General features: G+C 48.0%; 1 protein-coding gene and 1 non-coding gene across 4 annotated transcripts in view; both read right to left on the bottom strand.

The window, feature by feature from the left end:
• Ttc21a (tetratricopeptide repeat domain 21A) overlaps positions 1–22,992 on the bottom strand; it is a 49,326-nt gene that overhangs the window by 8,301 nt on the left and 18,033 nt on the right. For all 3 annotated transcript variants that reach the window (XM_008836377.3, XM_029565013.1, XM_029565018.1), the window contains 13 exons: positions 20,765–20,849; positions 15,793–15,891; positions 14,766–14,955; positions 13,197–13,294; positions 12,847–13,047; positions 10,370–10,499; positions 6,677–6,834; positions 6,259–6,474; positions 2,990–3,228; positions 1,470–1,542; positions 1,265–1,375; positions 813–951; positions 573–679 (listed from right to left, as the gene is read on the bottom strand). In XM_008836377.3, coding sequence (XP_008834599.1) covers positions 573–679; positions 813–951; positions 1,265–1,375; positions 1,470–1,542; positions 2,990–3,228; positions 6,259–6,474; positions 6,677–6,834; positions 10,370–10,499; positions 12,847–13,047; positions 13,197–13,294; positions 14,766–14,955; positions 15,793–15,891; positions 20,765–20,849 — 1,846 coding nt within the window. The remainder of the gene's footprint in view (positions 1–572; positions 680–812; positions 952–1,264; positions 1,376–1,469; positions 1,543–2,989; positions 3,229–6,258; positions 6,475–6,676; positions 6,835–10,369; positions 10,500–12,846; positions 13,048–13,196; positions 13,295–14,765; positions 14,956–15,792; positions 15,892–20,764; positions 20,850–22,992) is intronic.
• LOC115070926 lies at positions 18,499–18,602 on the bottom strand. Its single transcript, XR_003850038.1, has one exon. It is a non-coding gene; the product is annotated as a U6 spliceosomal RNA (small nuclear RNA).

Genomic DNA, 22,992 nt, shown 5'->3' with positions numbered 1-22,992 from the left:
GGTGTGGTGGCTCAAGCCTTTAATCCTAGCACTTGGGAGGCAGAGGCAGGCGGATCTTTGTGAGTTTGAAGTCAGCCTGGTCTACATAGCAAGTTCCAGGCCAGCTGGGGCTACAGGGAGACTCTGTCTCAAAAAGATAAAGGGAAAAAAAAAAAGAGAGATGCTGTCTGAAAAAATAAGGAAAGAAGGAAAGGAAAAGGAAGGAAGGAAGGGAGGGAGGAAGGAAGGGAGGGAGGAAGGGAAGGAGAGAAAGAGAGGGAGGGAGGAAGGGAGGGAAAAGGAAGGGAAGGGATGGAAGGAAAGCAAAGTCAGTATCGAACTTTCAATGATTGAGAACCACTGTCTGTGTCACTCCAATCATCACACCATCCTCCTTAAAGACAGTCACCTTCTGGCCCTCCTCAGCCCTGCCTAGCCCCGAGCTCTTAGATGCACCATCACTGATGAGCATGCAAGAACAAGTGGAGGGTGATGGGCCTCTCTTGTGGAAGGTCTCTGCCCTTATAGACCAAACCATCCTCCTTCCACAGACACCAGGACACGAGAAGACCTTGGATCTACTTGTCAGTTACCTGGTTCAGTGTTTGTACCACTTCTTCTTTTTTATGGCTCTTGTAAACCTTGGCCAGCAGAAGCAAGCACTTAACCTCATGCATCATGGACGGGATGTCTTTGACAGCTAGAAGGAAATGCCAGTCAATATGGTATGGCCTGGGGAAGCTGCGTTGATGTCGAAGGCCAGCTTCAGTTCCCCAGCTAACATGGGAAAGTGAAGGAGGCGGAGGTGGGAATGTGTTTGAGTGTTGCCTCACCCGAGTCACGGTCCAGGGCTTGCTTCAGAATCTTTTCTGCTTTGTGGAACTTCTTTAACTTCAGGAGCAGTTCAGCCAGATCACAGCACATAAAGTCCTGCCCACTGATCTTCTGGGCAGCCTCGTAATAATTAATGGCCTTAGTACAAACAGGAAACATTGGCCTCAGTCTGGCTCTGCATGTGGGTGACTGACACCATGTACCCTCAGTAGCCACTCCAGCACACAGATGGCCAGATGAAGAGAGGCTCCCCTCTGCACGGGGCTCAGGCTTCAGCTAGAGCAGGCCCTAGAATAGGTGGGGGCAGTAGTAAAGATTGGCTGAATTCGCCCTTCTTCATTCCACCCAGCAGGGAGCTGGAAGGGAAAAGACAAAACTCCCCTTCTGACCCCCCCTCCCCCCGCTCATGGACTCTCCTTCCCGCTCCCTGCCCCTTCCAGGCCAGCCTTACCTTGCTGTACTGGTGGGTCTTCACGTAGGCTTGCCCAATCCTGCTGACCAGGGAGGCATCACGTGGGTTCTTTCTATAGGCCTCGTCATACACCTCCAGGGCCTTTTCAGGCTGGTAGGAAAAGTATAGGAGGGGTCTCTCTTCTGTCCCACTGGAGAAGTGAGCTTGGGAGCTAGATAACATGGCTAGGAAGACCCTCACTCACCTCCTGAATGCTCATGAAAGCATCGCCTAGTAGCAGGCTGCTGTGGGGACCGGGCAGATGTTGGCAGAGCTCCCTGCAGGAAGAATGAGCAGCTTCTCTCAGGCCAGGGCCTGACTGATGCTTGTTCATCCAGGAGTTATAGAGACCCAGTGAAGCTCTGTGACAGCCATCTTAGCCAGGTTCTCACCTGTTATCTGGGTCACAGCTGGAACCGTCCCATCCCTCCAGACCTGTATGAGCAGTCACACTACTCTGTTGTTTCGGTTTGTCTTTTTAGGACAGGGTCCATGTATCCCAGGCTGGCCTAGAGCTCCTGAATCTGCTGCTTCTACCTCCCAAATACTATTACAGGTGTGGGCTGCCATGCCTGTTTGATGCTACACTGGGGATGGAACCCAGGGCTTTGTGCATGCCAGGCATGCACTTCATTAACTGAGCTACATCCCCAGCAACACTGTCTTTTTCTTTTTTGAGACAGGTCTCTTAGAAAAACCAGCTGTCCTGAACTTGCTATGTAGACCAGGCTGGCCTCAATCTCACAGAGATCCGCCTGCCTCTGCCTCCCAAATGCTGGGATCAAAGGTGTGCGCCACCACACTCAGCCTGAGAGACTCATACTTTCAGCATTTTGTTATTCCACGTTTCCAGAGTAAGTATATGAGGGTCACGTGACCATTCTGATTGTTGGAAAAAAAGAAAAGAAAATCTCTCTCTCTCTCTCTCTCTCTCTCTCTTTTTGAGACAGGGTCTCCCTGTAGTCCCAGCTGGCCTGGAACTCATTATGTAGACCAGGCTGGCCTTGAACTCACAGAGATCTGCCTGCCTCTGCCTCCCAAGTGCTGGGACTAAAGGCGTGTGCCACCATGCCCAGCTCTTAATGCTAGGGATGGAACTCAGGGCCTTGTACATGCCTGGCAAACACACCACTGATGAGCCCCCTCCCAACCCCACACTGCTCTCCCTGAAACCCAATCCAGCCACATCACCCTGCTGATTGGTTTCTGCTGTTAAACATACTTCCTACTCTACCAGCTCCCCACCCCCCAAAACTGACTAGAGTTTTGCCTGGAGAAAAGGACTAGGAAGGTTCCTTCAATGTCCCAACACCAAATCTTAGAGAGAGAGAGAGGGGCAGGGCTTCCAATCTCTGTTCTCCTTCCTCACCCACCGTACACTGGTCACTTCTGAGGTCCTGCATCATTCTTCAGGGATGGGATGAGTGAGGGGCCAGGGCATGAATGTGTTCTCATGATTCCTTTGGCATTAGCGTGGGGATCAGACCCATAGTCTCTCATCAGAATTAAGCTATGTCATGCAGAGAATGCAGGGGGAGGGCAAGCGGGCAGGACTAAGGGTTCTCCAAACTCACTCACAGGCAGGGAGACCTATGGGATGTCCATACTTTGGTTTAAGGCACTCTGGGGATGCACTCTGGAGACTCACATTGAAAGCACACAACCTGAGGAAATCCTCCCCGAGACACTGCAGGAAAAGGTACTGTCTGCCCCAGGGGAACTCACAGGTAGCAGCCGATGTAGAGGCGAATGTCCTTGCGGGTGTGCAGGTAGATGCTGGCCATCTTCTCCCTGGCTTCCGTGTAGTAGGGTTGCTTGGGCGTAATGCCCCTCAGCATGTTCAGTGCCATGTCCACATGGCCCTTGCTCAGGGCCAAGTCTACGTTGGCAACCGTGATGCGCATCTCCTCTGGTGTGCCACTGAACTCATTGATAGCGTCTTGCATGATCTTGGTGGCCTCGTGCTACAATTTGGGGATCATACAGACCCTCTCTTTGGTGTCTATGTATTACAGGTGGCCTGAGAACATTTAAACCCCCTTCCCAATTCCAGTCCTGGAAGAAGAGTAAAACATGGAGACGGACCTGGGTTCAGCCAGGGGTGGTCCTGCTGCTGCACAGCCAAGTTGGCTCACAGCCACGTGCAGAGCAGCTGTGGAGGCAGGACCATTCATTAAAGCCCATGACTACTGCTGCCACACTGCCCTTCCTCTAACAGGGACAGTGCCTTTTGGCCCCACCCTTTTCCCAGCAGCTTGGCTGGGAGGCCAGGCTTGATGGTGTGTACCTGTAATCCTAATACTTGGGAGGCTGAAACAGGTTTGTGAGTTCCAGGCCAACCTAGAATACATAGTGAGACAGTCTCAAAAAAAAATTTAATTAAATAAAACAAATAAAAAAACCAATCAAAAGAGGGCCAGCAAGATAGCTCAGTGGGTAAATGTGCTTGCTGCCAAACCTGACCACTTGAACTCAATCCCTGGGACCCACATGAAAGACCAAGAACCAACTTCTACACTTCTACACATTGTCCTCTGATCTTCACATGTTCCATGGCATATACGCACACACACACACACACACACACACACACACACACACACACAAATTAATTAAAAAAACACAAATTAAAAACTCCAAAAAAGCAACAGAAAACTATCAAAGAGCTAAGCTAGAAAGACTACTTCTTGGCACAACTGCATCAGAGGGTACTTTGCACTGAGCTTTCTGTAGCAATTCCTTTGGGGGTACCTTTGTGGGAAGCTGGGTGGTCACTGGAGTCCTGGGATCACAACTCACAGTCCCTATCTTAGTCTGGTCACCTGCAGAACTGATTTACAGATTATTTCCCTCCTAACTTTCTCTGGCCTTCCTCTCCTGTGTGGGAGTTCAGAACAGAGAAGCAGGGAGGCAACTTCCATCAGCAGCCCTGCCCTTCTGTGGGCTAGTGCTGGGCCACCTTAGGGATAGCTCAGCAGTGTGTGGGGGTATCCCACCACATCCCTAGCTCATGAAATTCCACGTCCCACTCCCCCACTCCATCCCTAGTGGGAACATCTGGGCTTGTCCTTTACCCAACTCCCTGATGTCTGACATACCAACTCTTTTTTTTTTTTTTTTTTGTCTTTTTGAGACACAGTCTCCCTGTAGCCCCAGCTGACCTAGAACTTGCTATATAAACCAGGCTGGCCTTGAACTCACAGATATCTGCCTGCCTCCGCCTCCCAAGTGCTGGGACCAAAGGTGTATGCCACCATGCCCAGCTGTTTTTTTCTTTTCTTTTTGTGTTTTGAGACAGGGTCTCCCTATAGCCCCAGCTGGCCTGGGATTCACTATGTAGACCAGGATAGCCTTGAACCCACAGAGACCCACCTAACTCTGCCTCCTGAGTGCTGGGATTAAAGGCATGTATCACCATACCCGGCCCTGTTTTTTTCTTTTTTAAGACAAAGTCTTATTGTGTAGTCTTGGCTGGCTGGGAACTTGCCATGTAGACCAGGCTGGCCTTGAACTTGAACTCACAAAGATCTTCTGCCTTTGCTTTGCCTCCCAAGTGCTAGGACTCAAGGCATGCCTGTTTTGTTTTGTTGTTTTTTTTTTTCTGTGTTTTTTTTTTTGTTTTTTTTTTTTTTTTTGAGACAGGGTCTCCCTGTGGCCCCAGCTGTCTTGGAACTCACTATGTAGACCAGGCTGGCCTTGAACTCACAGATATCCGCCTACCTCTGCCTCCCCAAGTGCTGGGACTACAGGCGTGCGCCACCACGCCCGGCTCTCTCTTTTTTCTGGTCTTTTTGAGACAGGGTCTCCCTGTAGACCCAGCTGGCCTGGATTTGCTACAGAGACCAGGCTGGCCTCGAACTCAGAGATCCGCCTGCCTCTGCAATTAAAGGCGTGCGCCATGACGCCTGGCTTGTTTTTTAACAAGAGTTCTGGGGATCAAACTCAGGTCCTCGTGTTTACATGGCAAGCACTTTACCAACTCAGCCATCTCTCTTGGGCTAGCTTTTGCTCTACATCAGGATCATCATAGGAGGTTACAGGCTTTGGTGGGTAACAGACATAGTCCAGGATAGACCCTGTCCTATGAGTTGGTGAGGCTAGTGAGGCCAAGCATCACACAGAGCCCCACTCCCCAAGGCCTTGCTCCTCCTCTGTTCCCATGGCTCCCAGGTACCAGCTGAGATACTAGGTGCCTCCTCCCTGCCAGAACTTCTAAGGCTTCAGGGCTGCCTCATACAGTTCAGCGTGTATATACTACAAAACTGCAAAGAGACAGGGTTCACAAAGCTACTGTATGACCAGCATCCCTGGGCCCATGAGAGGCCCAATCCGCTTAACCACTGGTGGTAGCCCTAAAGGGCCTCCATAGGGGAACACTGCCTCCTCATGGGGACAGTGAGGTGACCAGGGGCCACATCATGCAAGACCCAATAGACTGGGCTTATCTTCAGGGCAACAGGAGCCACTGAAGATTTTTGGGCACAGAGAAGACTTGCTTTTAAATGAAGAAGGGCTCGAACAACAGCACAAGTGAACATCAGGCCAAGGAGAAAGCTTGACTCCAAGGCTGAGCCTGTGCCTCCAATGTGCCCCCAAGGGAGGGGAGCAAGGTATCTTTCTTTCCTTTTTGTTTCGAGTGTCTCTTTGTGTGCGGTATGCATGCATGCGTGTTGTATGTGCCCAAGTGTGTGGGTACAAGTGTGTGCAGGTGCATATGTGTGTGTGAGGTGGCCAGGGGTTGACTTTGGGTATCTTCCTTGATTGTCTCCACTTTATTTACTGAGGCAGGATCTCTGGCTGAACTCAAAGCTTGCAGAGTCTTCAAGTCCAGTGCTCCAGGGATCCACCTCCCAAGCTGCTGGGATTAGAGGTGGGCAGTCACCCTCCTGGCTTTTACGTGAGGTTTGGCAATCTAAACTCTGGTCCTCATGCTTGTACAGCAAGCTCTTTATCCACCAAGCCATCTTCCTAGCCCCAAGGAATTCATTTCTCACCAGCTCCCCATTCAGCCGGAGGGCTTCTACCAACTCCAGTAAGATGGATGCTCGCTCACTGGGCTGCACGGAGGGCCCAGGGAACTTCTTGCCTTCTTCTAACTTCATGGTGGGTAATTTCATGATCATTTTCAGCGTCTTTATGGCCTCTGCATAGTCACCAGTCTTGTTGAGGGCTCTGGCTTTGATGAAATGGTAGAGAGGATGGTCTCGGACCTGGTAAGTACAGAGCAGGTTGGGGTCCAGTTCACCTCTGCAGTTCACATGACAGCCACCAGAGAATGCCCTGGGAGCCTGCCCTGCCTGTGAACCAGCAGAGCCTGAGTAGCCCCTGAGTGGCCTTCCTCCCCAGGCAAGGACCATGTGGCAATGGGGCAGGTGGCAGCTGGGTGGGCCCCAGAGTGTGGAGGGCACCCACCTGGAAGTTGTGGCTGACACCCAGCTCTAAGCAGTGGAAACACATGGCGAAGTTGTCCTGCGCCAGGTAGATCTGAGACATGAGGAGATGGGCATCCACGAAGGTGGGGTCCAGCTCCAGGCAGTGCTGCAGGGTACTCTGGGCATTCTCCAGCTCTCCTGGGAACAACAAACCAACCTCTGCATCCAGAGACCCTTGGGAAACCCCAAAGACCCAACAAGTATGGGGAGAATGGATTTCACACATATAGCCATCCAGAAATCTCTACATTGGTCATTTTATTCTGTTTTTTTTTTTTAATTAATTTATGTCTGTGTGTGCATGCATGTATATGCCACAGCACACATGTGGTGGTCAGAGGCCAGTTTGAGGAGTCGGTTCTCTCTTGTCATCATGTGAGTCCCAGGGATCAAACTCAGGTCGTCAGGCTTGGCACCAAGCACCTTTACTCACTGAGACATCTTGCTGGCCCCTTTCCTCAGTCTGTTGTGCTCTACTCAGTGGTCTCCTCTTTAAATGGCTCAGTTTGTCTTCATCTAGACAAAAGCTAGATACTCTGGCCTTGGTGGAAGGCTGCCCTTGTCTCTGTAGCCCCCAGGGACATTGCTAAGTAACTTTGCTACTCCATCTGGAAGCTCAGGGGAATATGTGTCTCAATCCCAGAGCAACACCTAACAACAACAGCAGCAGCTGCAATTTGTGATGCACCTGCTCAATGTTCCACACATGCCAGGCGTGTGTGTGTGTGTGTGCGTGTGTGTGTGTGTGTGTGTGTGTGTGTGTGAAGACAGGGTGCATTCCAGAGAACAACTTTATCAGTTTTCATTTTTCTTTTTTTGAGACAGGATCTTAGTATATAGGAACTTGCTAGGTAGACCAGACTGGCCTCAAACTCACAGAGCTCTGCCTGCCTCTGCTTCCCCAATGCTGGAATTAAAGGTGTGAGCTATCACCCCCAGCAAATGTGTGTGTGTGTGTGTGTGTCCTAGAGCTGGTGTTCCAGGCTGCCGTCTTTGTTTTCTGAGATCCACCCTGGAGCTCACCAAGTAGACTAGGGTGCCCAGAAGTAAGCTCTAGTGAACAGCCTGCCTGTCTCTGTCTCTCTGGCACTGGGATCACAAGCTAGAGATCAGACTCAGGGCTTCAGGCTTGCAAGGAAAGCACTTTAGTGACTGAGCTATTTCTCCAGCCCTGAAAGGCACGTTTTAAAAGTCTGAATTAATATCTACACATCCCTGCAAGGTTGGTATTGTGATCCTCGTGTTTAGTTAATTAATTTTGGTGGTGCTGGGGATTGAACCTGGGACCTCAAGCATGCTAAGCAGGTGCTATATGTGTCTGGGCCTTAACATACTGTCTTTTAGTTGTGTGACTCAGTATACATTGGGGTAAGCCACTCAGTCGGAGAGACAAAGTCTGAATTTAAATCCAAGCCTATGTGACCCCTGAGCGGGAGCTCTGAACCCCTGGCACTAGGGGACTGATGCTGCAGTAATGCTGGGGTGCAATGGGCAAGGAGGGGGTGCATCCTGCCTCTGTAACCAGGCCCTTCCACAGCTGCTGCCTGGAGTCCACCATCTGGAGGGTGGGACCTTTCTCTTCTGGGTCCCAAACTCCCTGCTCCTTCCTTGTGTGCTGTGGAGGTAGGAATAAATCACTATGGCAATTTAACCACCTGGAGACCTAGCTTTGGCTCCAAACCTTCTGGTAGCTGCCAGCACCTTTGGGATAGTCCTCCTGCTTTGACCTTGAGCCCAGGAGATTGGGAAGCAATGAGAAAGCCTGGCACAGAGAAGACAGGATGAAGACAGAGGAGCCTTCAGCCAAGCAAAACCACCCAGTGTAGTGTGACTGCAGACCCAGCAATAGTACTGTCTCCTTGGTTCTATGGGAACCCAGGGTGCCAGGGAGCAGCTGGTTTACTGGGCAATGAGATAGGTGAAGACCACAAGGGAAAAGTAACTCTCTCTCTCTCTTTTTCTCTCTCTCCCCCTCTCTCTCTCTTTCTTTCATCTTTTGAAATAGGGTTTCCTGTAGTCCCTGCTGGCCTGGAACTCTCTATGTAGACCAGGCTGGCCTTGAACTCACATAGATCTGCCTGCCTCTGCCTCCCAAGCGCTAGGATTAAAGGTGTGCACCACCACGCCCAGCTGTGTTCTTCCCTTTTCTTTCTCCAGTGCCTGAGATATAGGGCAGGAGAAGCCTCATAGTCCAGGGCCCCACCTCTCCAGGAGGTCTTCCCCAACACCCTTTTACCCCACATTCCTTCCTGGATTTTGTTTCCTCTACAGACAGTAGTATCTGGTCTTTTTTTTTTTTTTAACATTTAAATTTTATTTGTAGGCAGATGTCTGAGCATGAGGCCAGCCTAGTCCACATTTTATTTATTGTGTGTGTGTATGCACATACACTTGTGTGCACACACATAGGCCACAGAGTAGTTATAGAGGTCAGAGGACAACCTTGTAAAGGTTTGTTCTTTCCACCATGTGGGTTCCAGGAATTAAACTCAGGTCATCAGACTTGGTGGCAAGCACCTTTACCTGGTGAGCCATGCTGCTGCCCCAATGTATGACTAAAATTATTCATTTTTTTATCTATTTACTTATTTTTATGAGTGTTTTGCCTGCATGTATGTAAGCACACCCATGTCCTGAAATACCCACAGAGGCCAAAAGAAGGTGCTGGATCCCCTAGAACTGGAACTATAGGTAGTTGTGAGCTGCCCAATGTGGGTACTAGAAAACAAACCCAGGTCCTCTGGAAGAACAGCCAGTGCTCTGAACTGCTTAGCCATGTCTCCAGTCCCCCAAAGTATGACTTTTTTCTTTTTTGGTCTTTTTTGAGACAGGGTCTCCTTGTAGCCTGAGATGGGCTGGAACTAGCTATGCAGACCAGGCTGGCCTTGAACTCACAGATCCGCCTGCCTCTGCCTCTAGAATGCTGGGATTAAAGATGTGCACCACCACACCTGACTCCAAAGTATGACTTTTTAAACAAGATTTTTAATTATGTGTATGTATGTGTGCATGTAGGTATATGTGTGTGAGTGGAGGTGCATGGGGCCAGAAGAGGGTGTCAGATCTCCCAAACCTGGAGTTATAGGCAGCTGTGAGACGCCTGATATGGGTACTGGGAACTGAACTCGGGTCCTCTGCAAGAGCAGTGAGCACTCTTAACAGCTGAGCCATCACTCCAGCCCTGAGTTTGTTTTAATTGAAAGTATCTTTTTTTTTTTTTTTTTTTTCCTTTTTGGTCTTTTTGAGACAGGGTCTCTCCCCAGCTGGCCAGGAACTTGTTATGTAGCCCGGGCGGGCCTTGAATTGACAGAGATCTGCCTGCCTCTGCCTCCTGAGTGCTGGGATTAAATGCATGTGCCACCACGCCCGTGCAAGTATCTCTTTTTAACAGCACCATATGTGTAGGTGGTATCTACTTCTGCTTACTAGAATTCAGCTCTGTTGGGACTGCCTATCCTGGGTACTGACTGCTCCTGTCACCTGCAAGGGTAGGAGAGACCCTTGCTGCGGCTGAGAGAGGCTGAGAAGGTTACTGGGGACTGCTGGTGGAGCGTGTGTGTGTGGGGGGGGACTGGTGATATATGTATGCATGTAAAGTATCACAGACAGGGAGCTGTGGATACTACCCTGGGACAGAAGCCTCATCAGGTGTCTTCCTGGACCCACCACTCACCTGAGAGAAACTTGACCTGAGCTGTCACATATAGAGGGTCCATCATGGCTGGGGCTGCCTTTACCACAGGACTTAAGATCATAGTGACTTGTTTAAGAAGGGGAGACACCAGCTGGCCTGGTGACCGAGGCTGCAGAAACAGAAGGAACTGGATGTGTGGTTTACCTTCTTTCTTCCTTTCCCTCCCCCTCATTTTTTTTTTTTTTTTTTTTTGTCTTTTTGAGACAGGGTCTCCCTGTAGCTCCAGCTGGCCTGAGGCTTACTATATAGACCAAGGTGGCCTCCAATTCACAGAAATCCTCCTGCCTCTGCCTTCTAAGTGCTGGGAGGCTTACTATATAGACCAAGGTGGCCTCCAATTCACAGAAATCCTCCTGCCTCTGCCTTCTAAGTGCTGGGACTAAAGGCGTGTGCCACCACACCGGGCTTTCCTCCCCCACTTATATATCCCCATGCTGGCCTTGAATTACCTGTGTAGCCAAGAATGCCCTTGAACCTCTGATTTTCCTTCACCTGCTGAGTGCTGGGATTAAAAGCATACATTACCATTGCCCAGTTTATGCAGTGCTGGAGACTGAACCCACGGCTTCCTGCATGCTAGGTGAGCACTCTACCAACTGAGCTGCATGCCAAGTTCCTGTTCTGATACAAGGTCTCAGTGCAGCCCAGGCTGGCCTAGAACTTGATGTGTAGCTGTGAGCAACCTTGAACTCCTCATCCTCCTGCCTCCACCTCCCCTACAAGTGCTAAGATTACATCATGCCCAACTTCTTTTTCTTGTTTTTCAACTTTTATTTGTTATTATTTTTAAACATTTACTTTTATTATGCATGTGAGTGTTGTGCCTGTATGTATGTAAGTGTACCCGTGTCATACAATGCCAATGGAGGTCAGAGGAGGGTGTCAGATCCCCTAGAACTAGTTATAGATAGTTGTTAGCTGCCATGTGGGTGCTGGGAATTGAAAGTAGGTCCTCTGTAAGAGCAGTAAGTGCTCTTAACTGCTGAGTCATGCTGAGTCATCTCTCTAGCCCTTTGGTGCTCTTTTTTTTTTTTTTCTTTTGAGACAAGGTTTCACTTTGTGGCTGATGCTAGCCTCATATTCATGATCCTCCTACCTTACTCTTCTAAATGTTAGGATTACATGTACCACCAAGTCTGGCTCTAAGCTCTGTTCTTTGTGTGCATGTGTGTGTGTGCATGTGCACAAACAACTTGCAGGAGTCAGTTTTCTCCTTTCCACCATGTGGATTGAACTTAGGTCCTCAGGCTTGGCAACAGATGCCTTTATCTGAGCCATCTTACTGGCCCAAAGTTTGCCTCATTCTATGAGGGACTCCTACAGCTCTGAGCATACTCTCAGGGAAGGAATTTGGCTTTCTTCCATACTTACTCTCCCCTCTACACTTTCTGGTGCCAGAGCCCACACTCCAGAGAACAGGGACTTTGTTCTCTTTCTTGTTGGGTCCCCAGTCCCTAGAATGGTCTCCGCCAGTATTGCAGTCACACAGTGCTTGCTGACTGACTTATAACAGGCAGTGAGAGGATATTAGACTTGAAACATTCCTTGGCCACAAGAAATCTTGCCTGACTGAGAAAGTAGGAAAAAACAAGATCCTAACACAGCTGGGTCCACGTGATGGTGCATGCCTTAATCCCAGCACTTGGGAGGCAGAGGCAGGCAGATCTCTGTGAGTTCCACAACAACCTACATAACAGGCTACAGAGTGAGACCCTCTTTTTTTTCCTTTTTTTTTTTGGTCTTTTTGGGACAGGGTCTCCCTGTAACCTTATCTGGCCTGGAACTCACAGAGATTCGCCTGCCTCTGCCTCCAGAGTGTTGGGATTAAAGGCATATGCAATCACACTCAGCTGGAAAAGAGTTCTTATAAGGATACAGCAAGCGGGGCATGACCAGGCCAGAGTCCTGCCCCACCCAAATGTGGTCCATATACCACAACCTAAGCTAGGCCTGGGAGCTTATGAGAGATGGGAGGCTTTGGGCCTCACTGGTGACATCAGACTCTGCACTGGAACAATCTCCCAGGTGATCTGGCTGCTACATGTTCAGATTTGAAAGCACTGGGGTCTGGGACTGTAGCTCAGTTGCTAGAGCATTTGCCTGGCACACAGGAAGCAATGAGTTTGATCCCCAGCACTTTATAAACTGGGTGTCGTGGTGCATATCTGTAATCCTAGCATTCAGGAGGAAGAGGCAGGAGGACCAGGTATTCAAGGTGGTCCTTAGCTATATAGCAATTTAGGGATCAGCCTGGGTTAGAGGAGACCCTGTCTCAAACACAAGACAAGACAAAAAGCAAAACAAAACAGAACAGAAAATTATTCAGCTCCCTGACTGCCTAAGACTCAGGCTGGCCTGGTAGCTGGCCAGCTAAGGCCTGAGCCTTCATTCTTCGGGTGGGCACCATCCATACCTATGCTTTAGGTCCCCGCCATGAAGATGGGTTTTCCCCTAACCTGCTTAGGACAGAAATGCAGATACTCCTTGGCAATGCAGACCAGAAAGAGAGGGTCCAACTTCTCAAAGTACTCAGGACCCAGGGGCAGGCCTTGCATGCTGGAGAAGTGCAGCTCCACAGCCTCTTTCAGGAGCTCTGTGGCCTCCTGCTCTCCATTTTGCTTCTTAGATGCTACAAGGGCTTGCAGGAAAAACAGCACCTGTGCAAGAAAGACCCAGGTCTCAGAGCCAAGGCTGGCCTGGGCAGGAGTAGGGTGGGCCAAGTGAGGCTGGGGGTAGGGGGGCATCTTGACTGCCCTCTGTGGGAGCCCCCACCTGGAGTCATCCACTGTTCCCAGGGAGCACTGACCTCAGATTTCCCAAGGGACTGTTGTACCGCCTTCAAGAACTCCAGCTGGTACGCAGCCTCCTCCAGCTGGCCCTGTAAGATCAGGCACCAGATGTTCCCTATAGACAGGACAGAGCAAGGCTGGGCAGGCCGCTCAGAAGCAGAGCCAGCAGCCCAGCAGATCCAGGGGCAGGATGGAAGCAGGGAGCCTTTTCCAATATCTTCTCCAACTGAAGGAGCAAGGCGTGCTTGTGGTAGAGAACTCATGCAGTAAAGCATAAAGAAAAATACCCCACGTTCATATACCGGCTATAGCAAGAGCTCCAGTGATAACCTCTATTAACAATTTGGGGTTTAGCCCTTTAAACCTTTTTTTATGAGACAGGGTCTCCCTGTAGCCCCAGCTGTCCTGGAACTCTCTGTGTAGACCAGGCTGGGCTTGAATTCATAGAGCTCCGCCTGCCTCTGCTTCCCAAGTGTTGCGATTAAAGGCGTGTGCCACCACACCACAAAATTAGGGGCTGGAGAGATGGCTCAGTGGTTAAAAGAACTGGTTGCTCTTCCAGAGGACCTGGGTTCAGCCCCCAGTACCCACAGAGCATCTAATAATCCTCTATAACTCCAGTTCCAGGGGATCTGATGCTGTCTTCTGACCTCCGTGGGTATTGCATGACAAGGGTATACTGACATACATGCAGACAACACACTCATACACATAAAATTATATATATATATATGTATGTATAAAACAAAAACAAAAACAAAATAGGCCAGGTGTGGAAGGATGTGCCTTTAAGCACATCACTTGGGAGGTAGAGTCTGAAGGATCTCTGTGAGTTCAAGGCCAGCCTGGTCTACACAGTGAGTTCTAGGACAGCCAGGGATATACTCTAAAACAAACAAAACAACAAATAAGCAAATCAAACAAACAAAAAATCTGGGCATGATTATATATACATATAAATCATCTCAGCACTTGGAAGACTGAGGTAGGAAGATTGCAAGTTTGAGGCTAGCCTGAGGGACAGTGAGACCCTGTCTCAAAAAAGAAAAAAAAAAGAGAAAAAGTATCATATGAAAATGGGGCTTCTAGGATGAAAGTGTCATATAAAACCTATTATTATGAGTGGTTGATATGTGCAACTTTTAAGAAGAAAATGGGACTTATCAGAAAATTCATTTGACATTTACACAAAGGCTAAATAAAACATCTGCTCAGACAGGGAAGTAAAACTTCAGACTACCCTCTCTGGTGACCTTTCAGCTCTGGGACCTGCAGAGGGAGGTCAGCAGAAATGCATGTAAAGGTTTTGTGGGATGGGGTGAGGAGTAGGGCTCACCAGAATGAGCGACAGCTCATCAGTTTTCTGGGGATGGAGGACAGGTCTGGTGTGGGTCAGCATGGGTTGAATCATGGCTCTAAGCAGTCCTGCTTGGGCCTTCCATCTGTACTGATGGGTTCACCAGAAGACCCTCATGGTACAGTACCCCCAAACTCACAGCCTGGGGAGAATGCTTCCCAGTACCTCTCTTCTGGGCCCCACGAGGACACCCCTGCTCTCCACTGCCCCCCACCCAGCATGCAGAGACCTGCCAAGGTAGCCAGCCTATTCTCCAGCTTCATGGCCTCCTTGTACCACTGACACGCCTCCTTCACTTGGTGCTGTAGGATGAAGAGATAGCCCAGCTCTGTGGCCACAAGGGCACAGGAGGGTGTGGACATGAAAATGCGCTCCATGAAGCTGCTCACTAGCCGCTGAACTGCCTGGTGCCTCCCACACTGCAGAATAGACACATGGAAACACAGAGACCAATCAGCCCAACCTGCCTGGGCAAGGCCATGTCAGGAGTGGGGGCCATTTCAGCAAGGCGGGGGAGGCCTCACAATACCCAAGAGGTACCAGGGGGTCTATCTAGGAAGGTGGGTATATAGAGCTGTCCATTTCCCAGGACCTGCCTCCAGTCCTCAGGTTCTCTGAGAGATGCATCCTTGACAGGGCACAGTAACTGATCTCAGGAGCTACCAAGAGGTTCTTGTTTTGTGTTTGAGACAGGGTTTCATGTCGCCCAGGTTGGCATTGAACTTGCTATGTAGCTGAGGCTGGCTTTGAACTCCTGCTCATGATTCTACCTCCCAAGTACCATCATGCTTGAATTCCTGTTTGTTTATTTATTTATTTGTTTATTTATTTATTTTGGGACAGGGTCTCATTAAACAGCCCTGGCTGGCCTAGAACTTGGTATGTCGATCAGGCTGGCTGGCCTTAAACTCCCAGAGACCTTCCTGCTTCTGCCTTCCAAGTACTGGGATTGAAGTTGTACACCACCATGTTTGGCAGGACCACCTCTCTAAAGTCCCTTTAAACCCCATCTCCCTGGTCACCACAGCATCTCGAAGGGGCACCTGGATGGAGGATATGTGGCTCACATTGTCACTGTTACCAGCCAGAAGCAGACAGAGGCCACAGGAATGGGCTTCAAGTTGGAGAAGCCAGGTTTGAGCTGGAAGGTGAAGGTGAGGGGCAGGGTACTCAGAGAGAATCTACAGAAGCCCAGGCCTTCTCTGAGGAAAGCAGAGGGAAGCATGGGACTCAGAAATTAGGCGCCACCTACGTACCAGTCTGCTGACCACAAGAATCTTCTTAAGGTGGAGGCTTGGATTCTGGGGTTCTCGAGCTTCTAGTGCCTTGATTAGATTTCTAACATGATCAGCAGCCTGCAAAAACCAAACAGGTAATGTGGGGGCAGGAGCTAGGGATGCAGCTTAGTTGGCAGAGTGCTTACCTAGCATGCATGAAACTCTGGTTCCATCCCCAGCACTGCATAAACCAAGTATGGTGTGGTATATGCCTGTAATCTTAGCACTCAAGAAGTAGAGGCAGGAGGATTAGGAGTTCAGGGTCTTCCTTAGCCACATAGAGAGTTCCAGACCCTATCTAAAAGCAAACAAAGCAAAAAGGAACCCCAAACCACAATACCAGGGTTCAATCCTGGCTTCACACTCCCAGCCGACCTGGTGGTTCACACCTTTAATCCCAGTGCTCGGGAGGCAGAGGCAGGTGGATCTGTGTGAGTTCAAGGCCAGCCTGGTCTACATAGCAAGTTCCAGGCCAGCTGGGGCTACAGGGAGACCCTGTCTCAAAAAGACCAAAAAAAAGAAAAAAAAAAAAGAAAGAAAAAAGAAAAAGATTTAACTCCCTCTACCTCCCTGCCCTGGCAACCCCCCACCCCCTGCAGACTAAGCTCTACTTGGCCCACAAGGCCCAGGTTTAAGAGCTGTCTCAAAATTACAGGTAGCGTCTGAGGGAACACTATAACTGCTAGGGCTGACCCTGTCCCTTGTCCTGAGTGTGTGAGGAAAAGCTGTCCTGCCAGACCTACCAAAACAGATGCCAGAGCCAGAGGCAGCCCATCCAGCCACTGCCCTTTGCCTGAATTGGCCAAGCCCTCATCCCTGTTTTGACCTGTGTCCCCACATGGGCACCCCTGTCACTCCACAGACCCTCCTATAGTGCATTAAGTCAGTATTGCTATCCAAACTTCCCTGCACAGCAGGGCAAGGGTCAGAAAGGTCTGAGGTCACCCACCCAGCCAGATGACTGATTCAGAAGACTAGGGTCTTAAGCTGCAGAGGTGTGTCCAAAGAGAAGCCTGGGGGCCAGATGGCTCAGCAGGTAAAGGCAGCTGTTGCCAAGCCTGACAACCTGAGTTTCATCCCTGGGACCCACGTGGTTCAGGGAGAGGGCCGACTCTTACAGGTTGTCCTAAGACTGCCGCATGTGCACTGTGGTGAGTACACACACATACAGAGATAAACAAAATGTAATTTAAAAGAGAGAGAGAGAGAGAAGAGCTGGAGAGATGGTTCAGTGGGCTAAGAGCACTGGCTGCTCTTGCAGAGGATGGGGATTTGTTTCCCAGCACCCACACAGCAGCTCACAGTCATCTAAAACTCTAATTTCAGGGGATCTGATGCCTTCTTCTGGCCTCCAAGGGCACTGCAGGCTGCACGCATACATAAAAAACAAGTCTTCAGAGAGAGAGAGAGAGAGAGAGAGAGAGAGAGAGAGAGAGAGAGAGAGAATGCTGAGTCTGCTTTGCTCAGACAGGATGACAACTGCACAGTCAGGCTAGGGGGAGGGGAAAGTCCCAGAGTTTGAAGTGGGGGTAAAGACAGGGCATGAGATACTGACTCTGCCCTCAGGGTGACATCACTGATGCCAGGCCCCCCAGGAAGGCATGACCCCTCCCAGAGACAGTGCTGGGGCACTTTTCATTTCAGGGTTTTTCCCAGGTAAGGACTGTTCCTCCATGCCACCCCACTCCATAAAACCCACGAGTTGCCCAGAAAGAACCAGAATCTTTTTCCTCCTGTGTGACCCCTTAGATCCAGGCCTTTCTAGGCTCTCCACAAGGTGGTGCTTTCCTGTTATTCAAAAGGCAAGGCTTGGGTCTTGGGTAGAGTGCTTGCTTAGCATGCCTGAGGCCCCGGGTTCAATCCCCAGCACCACATAAAACCAGGAGTGGTTGTGCATACCTGAGGGGTGAAGGCAAGCAAATCAGAAGTTCAGGACCATCCTCTGCTGCATGGGGAGTGTGAGGCTAGCCTGGGATACACGAGATTTTGTCTTAAAAAAAAATCATGCTTGGGCTAAAAACTTGTCTAAGCATTGAGATTTTGGTAAGAATTCTAGGTGCTTTTTTTTTGTTTTGTTTTGCTTTTTTAACTGCACCTGAGGATTATTTTTGGTTACTTTAGAAAACAACTAGACTTAGGAGCAAGTTTGAGACCAGTTAACCAACTATTCCCTACAAGAGTCACTGTTATTTTTTTAAAGACAGGGTAGCTTCATACGTAGGCCAGGCTGGCTTCAAATTTGCTATGTAACTGAGGTTACCTTGAACTCCTGATCCTTCTGCCTCTACCTCCAAGTGTTGGAATTAGAGGCATGCACCACCATGACTCAGTTTATGTATTGCTAGGGATCAAACTCAGGGTTTCTTACTCCCTCCCTCCCTCCCTCCCTCCCTCTCTCTCTTTCCTTTTCTTTTCTTTTCTTTTTTGAGACAGGCACTCCCTGTAGCCTGGACTTCTTGTCCAGGATGGCCTCAATTTCAAAGATGTGCCTACCACTGTCTCCTGAGTGCTGGGATTAAAGGCATGAGCTACCATGCCCAGCCTTTCTATTTTTCTTGATTGCAGTCCTCTTTCTTTCTTTCTTTCTTTCTTTCTTTCTTTCTTTCTTTCTTTCTTTCTTTCTTTCTTTCTTTCCTTTCTCTCTCTCTCTCTCTCTCTTTCTTTCTAGTTTCTTTAAAATAAACAAAAACTATGGAATGCTTCATGGACTCTCATGTCATCATTGTGCAGGGACTGTGCTAATCTCTGTATCATTTCAGTTTTAGTACATGTGCTGCTGAAGCAAGCACAAACCCAGGGTTTCTTAAATGCCAGGTGAGCACTCTAACGATTGAGATATATCTCTAGCCCCACAAATGACATTTTTTTCCATTACATTTATTTATTTATTTATTTATTTATTTAGTGTGTGTGTGTGTGTGTGTGTGTGTGTGTGTATGTGTGCACTGCAAGTGCCACAGCATGAGTGTGGAGGTCAGAGGACAACTTGTGGGAGTTGATTCTCTACTTCTACCATGTAGATTCCTGGGAACTGAACTCTGGTCATCAGGGTTAGTGACAGGTACCTTTACCAGCTGAGCCATCTCACCAGGCCCCAAAGTAACATTTCTTAATATTAAAACACTGCCATAAGGCGGAGCATGGTGGCGCATGACTTTAGTCCCAGCATTTGACTCTGGAGGCAGAGGCAGGCAGATCTCTATGAATTCAAGGCCAGTCTGGTCTACATATCATGCTGTAGGCCAGCCAAACAAACAAAAACCCCACTATACTACAGCAGCATCTACTGTTAACATGGGCCAAATTGTGGTGTACCAGGTCCTGCTGCAATCATTCCCACTTCCCAGTCTTCCTGAGTCCTAAAACCCTCACAGCTCTGTGGAATTATGTTTGTTTTACAATGGAGGGGTTGGAGCTTGCCAGGGGGAGTCACCTGCCCAGGCTCCCACCAGTAGCTGGTGGTAGAGCTGTTGTTACCCTCTGCTGGACGGTGCGCATTTAAAAGGGCCTGACTAGAACATACTTCCTCAGCAGAGAGTGTGGAAATGAAGTGGAGATAAGATCCAAGCACCCTCCAGATTCGGAGGTGAGGCTGGGGCTTGGGTTTCTCTTTGTACAATATCTGTTCCAAGGCTCAACTTCTCAGTCAGTCTCTCTTTCTCTCTCTCTGTTTTTTTTTTCTTTTGGTCTTTTTGAGACAGGGCCTCCCTGTAGCCCCAGCCTGGAACTGGGCCTGGAACTCGATATGTAGACCAGGCTGGCCTTGAATTCACAGAGATCCGGCATTCTCTCTCTTAATTAAAAAAAAAAATTATTATTATGCTGGACATGGTGGCACACACCTTTAATCCCAGAGGCAGGCAGAGGCAGGTGGATCTCTGTGAATTCAAGGCCAGCCTGGTCTACGTAGCAAGTTCCAAGCCAGCTGTAGCTACAGGGAGACCCTGTCTCAAAAATATAAAAAAAATATTATGAATACCTTTTCAAATGTTTTATTTATTATTTTTATTTTATGTGTATGAGTGTATTGCTTGCATGTAAGTATACCCATGTCATGCAGTGCCCATGGAGGCTGGAAGAGAGCATCTGATTCCCATAGAACTGGAGTTATGGACAGTTGTTGGCTGCCATATGGGTGCTGGGAATCAAACCCAGGTCTTCTGCAAGAGCAGCAAGTGCTCTGAACCATTGAGTCATGTCTCCAGCTCCCCCCCCATTTAAAAAAAAATTATGTATAGATGTGTGTGGGTATGTGCACACATGAGTGCAGGTGTCCTCAGAGGCCAGAGGAGGGTGTTGAAGCTGCAGTTACAAACGGTTGTGAACTGTCAGATGTGGGTGCTGGGAACTGAACTTGGATCTTCCACAAGAGGAGCAAGTGCACTTAACCACTGAGCGATTTTTCCAGCCCCCTTTAAAAAAAAAAAGATTTAGCTGGGCATGGTGGCCCTTGCCTTTAATTTCAGCACTTGGGAGGCAGAGGCAGGTGGATCTCTGTGAGTTTGAGGCCAGTCTGGTCTACATAGCAAGTTCCAGGCCAGCTGGTGCTACAGGGAAACCCTCTCTCAAAAAGACCAAAAAAAAAAAAAAGATAAAAAGATTTGTTTACTTTTATTTTATGTGTGAGAGTGTTTTCCCTGCATGTATGTATGTGTTCCACATGCATGCAATGTACACAGAGGGCAGAAAGGGGCATTGCATCTCCTGGAAGAGGAGTTACAGATAGTTGTGAGCAACCATGTGGATGTTGGGAACTGAAACACAGTTCTGTGCAAGAACGGTAAGTGCTCTTAACCACGGAGCCATCTCTCTATCCCCCCTTTGTGCTTTTGAATTACAGTCTTGACTCAAACTTCAAAATCCAACCATCCTGCTTCACCCTCATGCATTCTAGGATTTCAGGTATGTGTCACCAAGCCTGGCTCAGTTTCTGAGTCTTAGAACAACTTACTGTGGTCATGTTCCCTTCTCTCACAAGCTCATGCACAGCTAGAATTTGCCAGGCATCAATATTGTTTTCATCTTTTTCAAGGATTCTGAAATAGAAAGAGAAGATACAAGAACTGAGAGTGTTTACAGGTCAGCTAGAAGGGGGTGTTAGCAACTTCTGATTCACTTCTAACATCTATTCCCCCTCTTTCTTTAAATAATTATTTTATTTTTAATTATGTGTATGTGTGTGTTTCTGTGATGGTATGCCGTGTGTGTGCAGGTATGCTCAGAGGCCAGGAGATGACATCAGAGCCCCTGGAACTGGAGTTACAGGTGGTTATGAGTCACCTGATGTTGGTATTGGAAACCAAACTTTCCAATCCCCTTTCTTTACTTTCTCTCCTTTTTTTTTTTGACAAAGTTTCAGATATCCCAGGCCGGCCTTGAGCTAGTCTAGAAATTGAAATCCTCAAGCTTCCTCCTGAGTGCTAGGATTACAGGTGTGTACCACCACAGTCGGTTCAAATTAACAGAAAAAATTCCAATGTGACTAGACATAAACAACATTGAAAGAGGTCTAACCATTGCTAGGATAAAGTTAAAAAATTGGACTACTCAAGCAAAGATTATGGAAAAATTTTTAAAATACAGGAATGGAATATGCAAGAGATGTGGGACACCATGAAAAGACCAAATCTATGTATCATAGGAATAGAGGAAGGAGAAGAATTTCAGGTTAATGGTGTTGACCAGATCTTAAAAGGGATTGTAGAAGAGAATTTCCCGAAATTAAGGAAAAATATCCCATACAAATACAGGAAGCACATAGAACACCAAATAGACTGGATCAGAAAAGAAACTCCCCACAACATATCATAGTAAAAACACTAAATGTACAGAACAAAGAGAGAATACTGAAAGCAGCAAAAGAAAAACAACAAGTCACATACAAAGGAAAGCCCATCAGAATTACAGCTGACTTATCAATGCAAACTATCAAAGCCAGAAGAGCCTGGACCAAGCTGCCAGCCCAGAATATGTTACCCAGCAAAAATGTCTGTTATAGTTGAGGGGGGGGAAGTCTTCCATGACACAATTAGTCTGAAAGAATACATGTCCACAAAACCAGCCCTTCAAAGAAGGGCATATTTGAAGCAATACAGAGAGCAGAGAGAGAAGCAACTATACCCCAGAGGCAATGAAAGAAAATAAAGATATAGTCTAGGAAACACAAGATTAGACAGAGAACACAAACAGCAATCAAAATGACAGAAACCAATACACACCTTTCAATAATAACCTTAAATATCAATGGACTGAACTCCCCAGTCAAAAGACAAAGGCTAAGTGAATGGATTAAGAAACAAAATCCGGGGCTGGAGAGATGGCTCAGCAGTTAAGAGCACTGACTGCTCTTACAGAGAATGCAGGTTCGATTCCCAGCAACCACATGGTGGCTACTAACTGTCCTTGACTCCAGTTCCAGGGGGGAAACTGAAGCCTTCATCTGATCTCCAAGGCATTGCAGGCATTGCATGACACGGATGCACTCACATACATGCAGGCAATACACACATACACATAAAATAAAAATAATAAATAAAATATTTAAAAAAAGAAACAAAATCTATCTCTTCGCTGTCTGCAAAAAAAACCCATCTCACCTTCAAAGACAGGCACTACCTTAAGGTAAAAGTATGGAAAAGAATATTCCAAGCAAATGGCACTAACAAACAAGCAGGGGTTGCAATTCTAATATCTAAAAAAATAGACTTCAAAGTAAAACTAATCAGAAGAGATAAGGAGGGTTATCTCATTCTGATCAAAGAAACAATTAACCAAGAAGATATTACAATCCTTAACATATATGCACCAAACTCTGGTGCACCCAAATTCATAAAAACAACACTACAGGACTTTAAGACACAGATTAACCCCAACTCAGTAACAGCAGGGGACTTAAATACCCCACTGTCTCCATTAGACAGGCCAACTGGACAAAGAATAAACAGAGAGACGTCTGAATTAAATCATACCATACATCAAATGGACCTAACAGACATCTTTTGAATATTCCACCCAAGCACCAAAGAATACTTTCTATTCAGCACCCCAAGGAACTTTTTCAAAAATTGACCACATACTGGGCCACAAAACAAACCTCAACAAATACAAAAAAATTGAAATAATTCTATGCATTCTATTGGACTAAAATGCAATAAAGCACAAAATCGCACTGGACAAAGC

This window comes from Nannospalax galili, unplaced genomic scaffold (assembly GCF_000622305.1).
Source record: "Nannospalax galili isolate Female #2095 unplaced genomic scaffold, S.galili_v1.0 scaffold951, whole genome shotgun sequence".
NCBI classification, from domain to species: domain Eukaryota; kingdom Metazoa; phylum Chordata; class Mammalia; order Rodentia; family Spalacidae; genus Nannospalax; species Nannospalax galili.
This window is presented reverse-complemented; position numbering and strand designations above follow the sequence as displayed.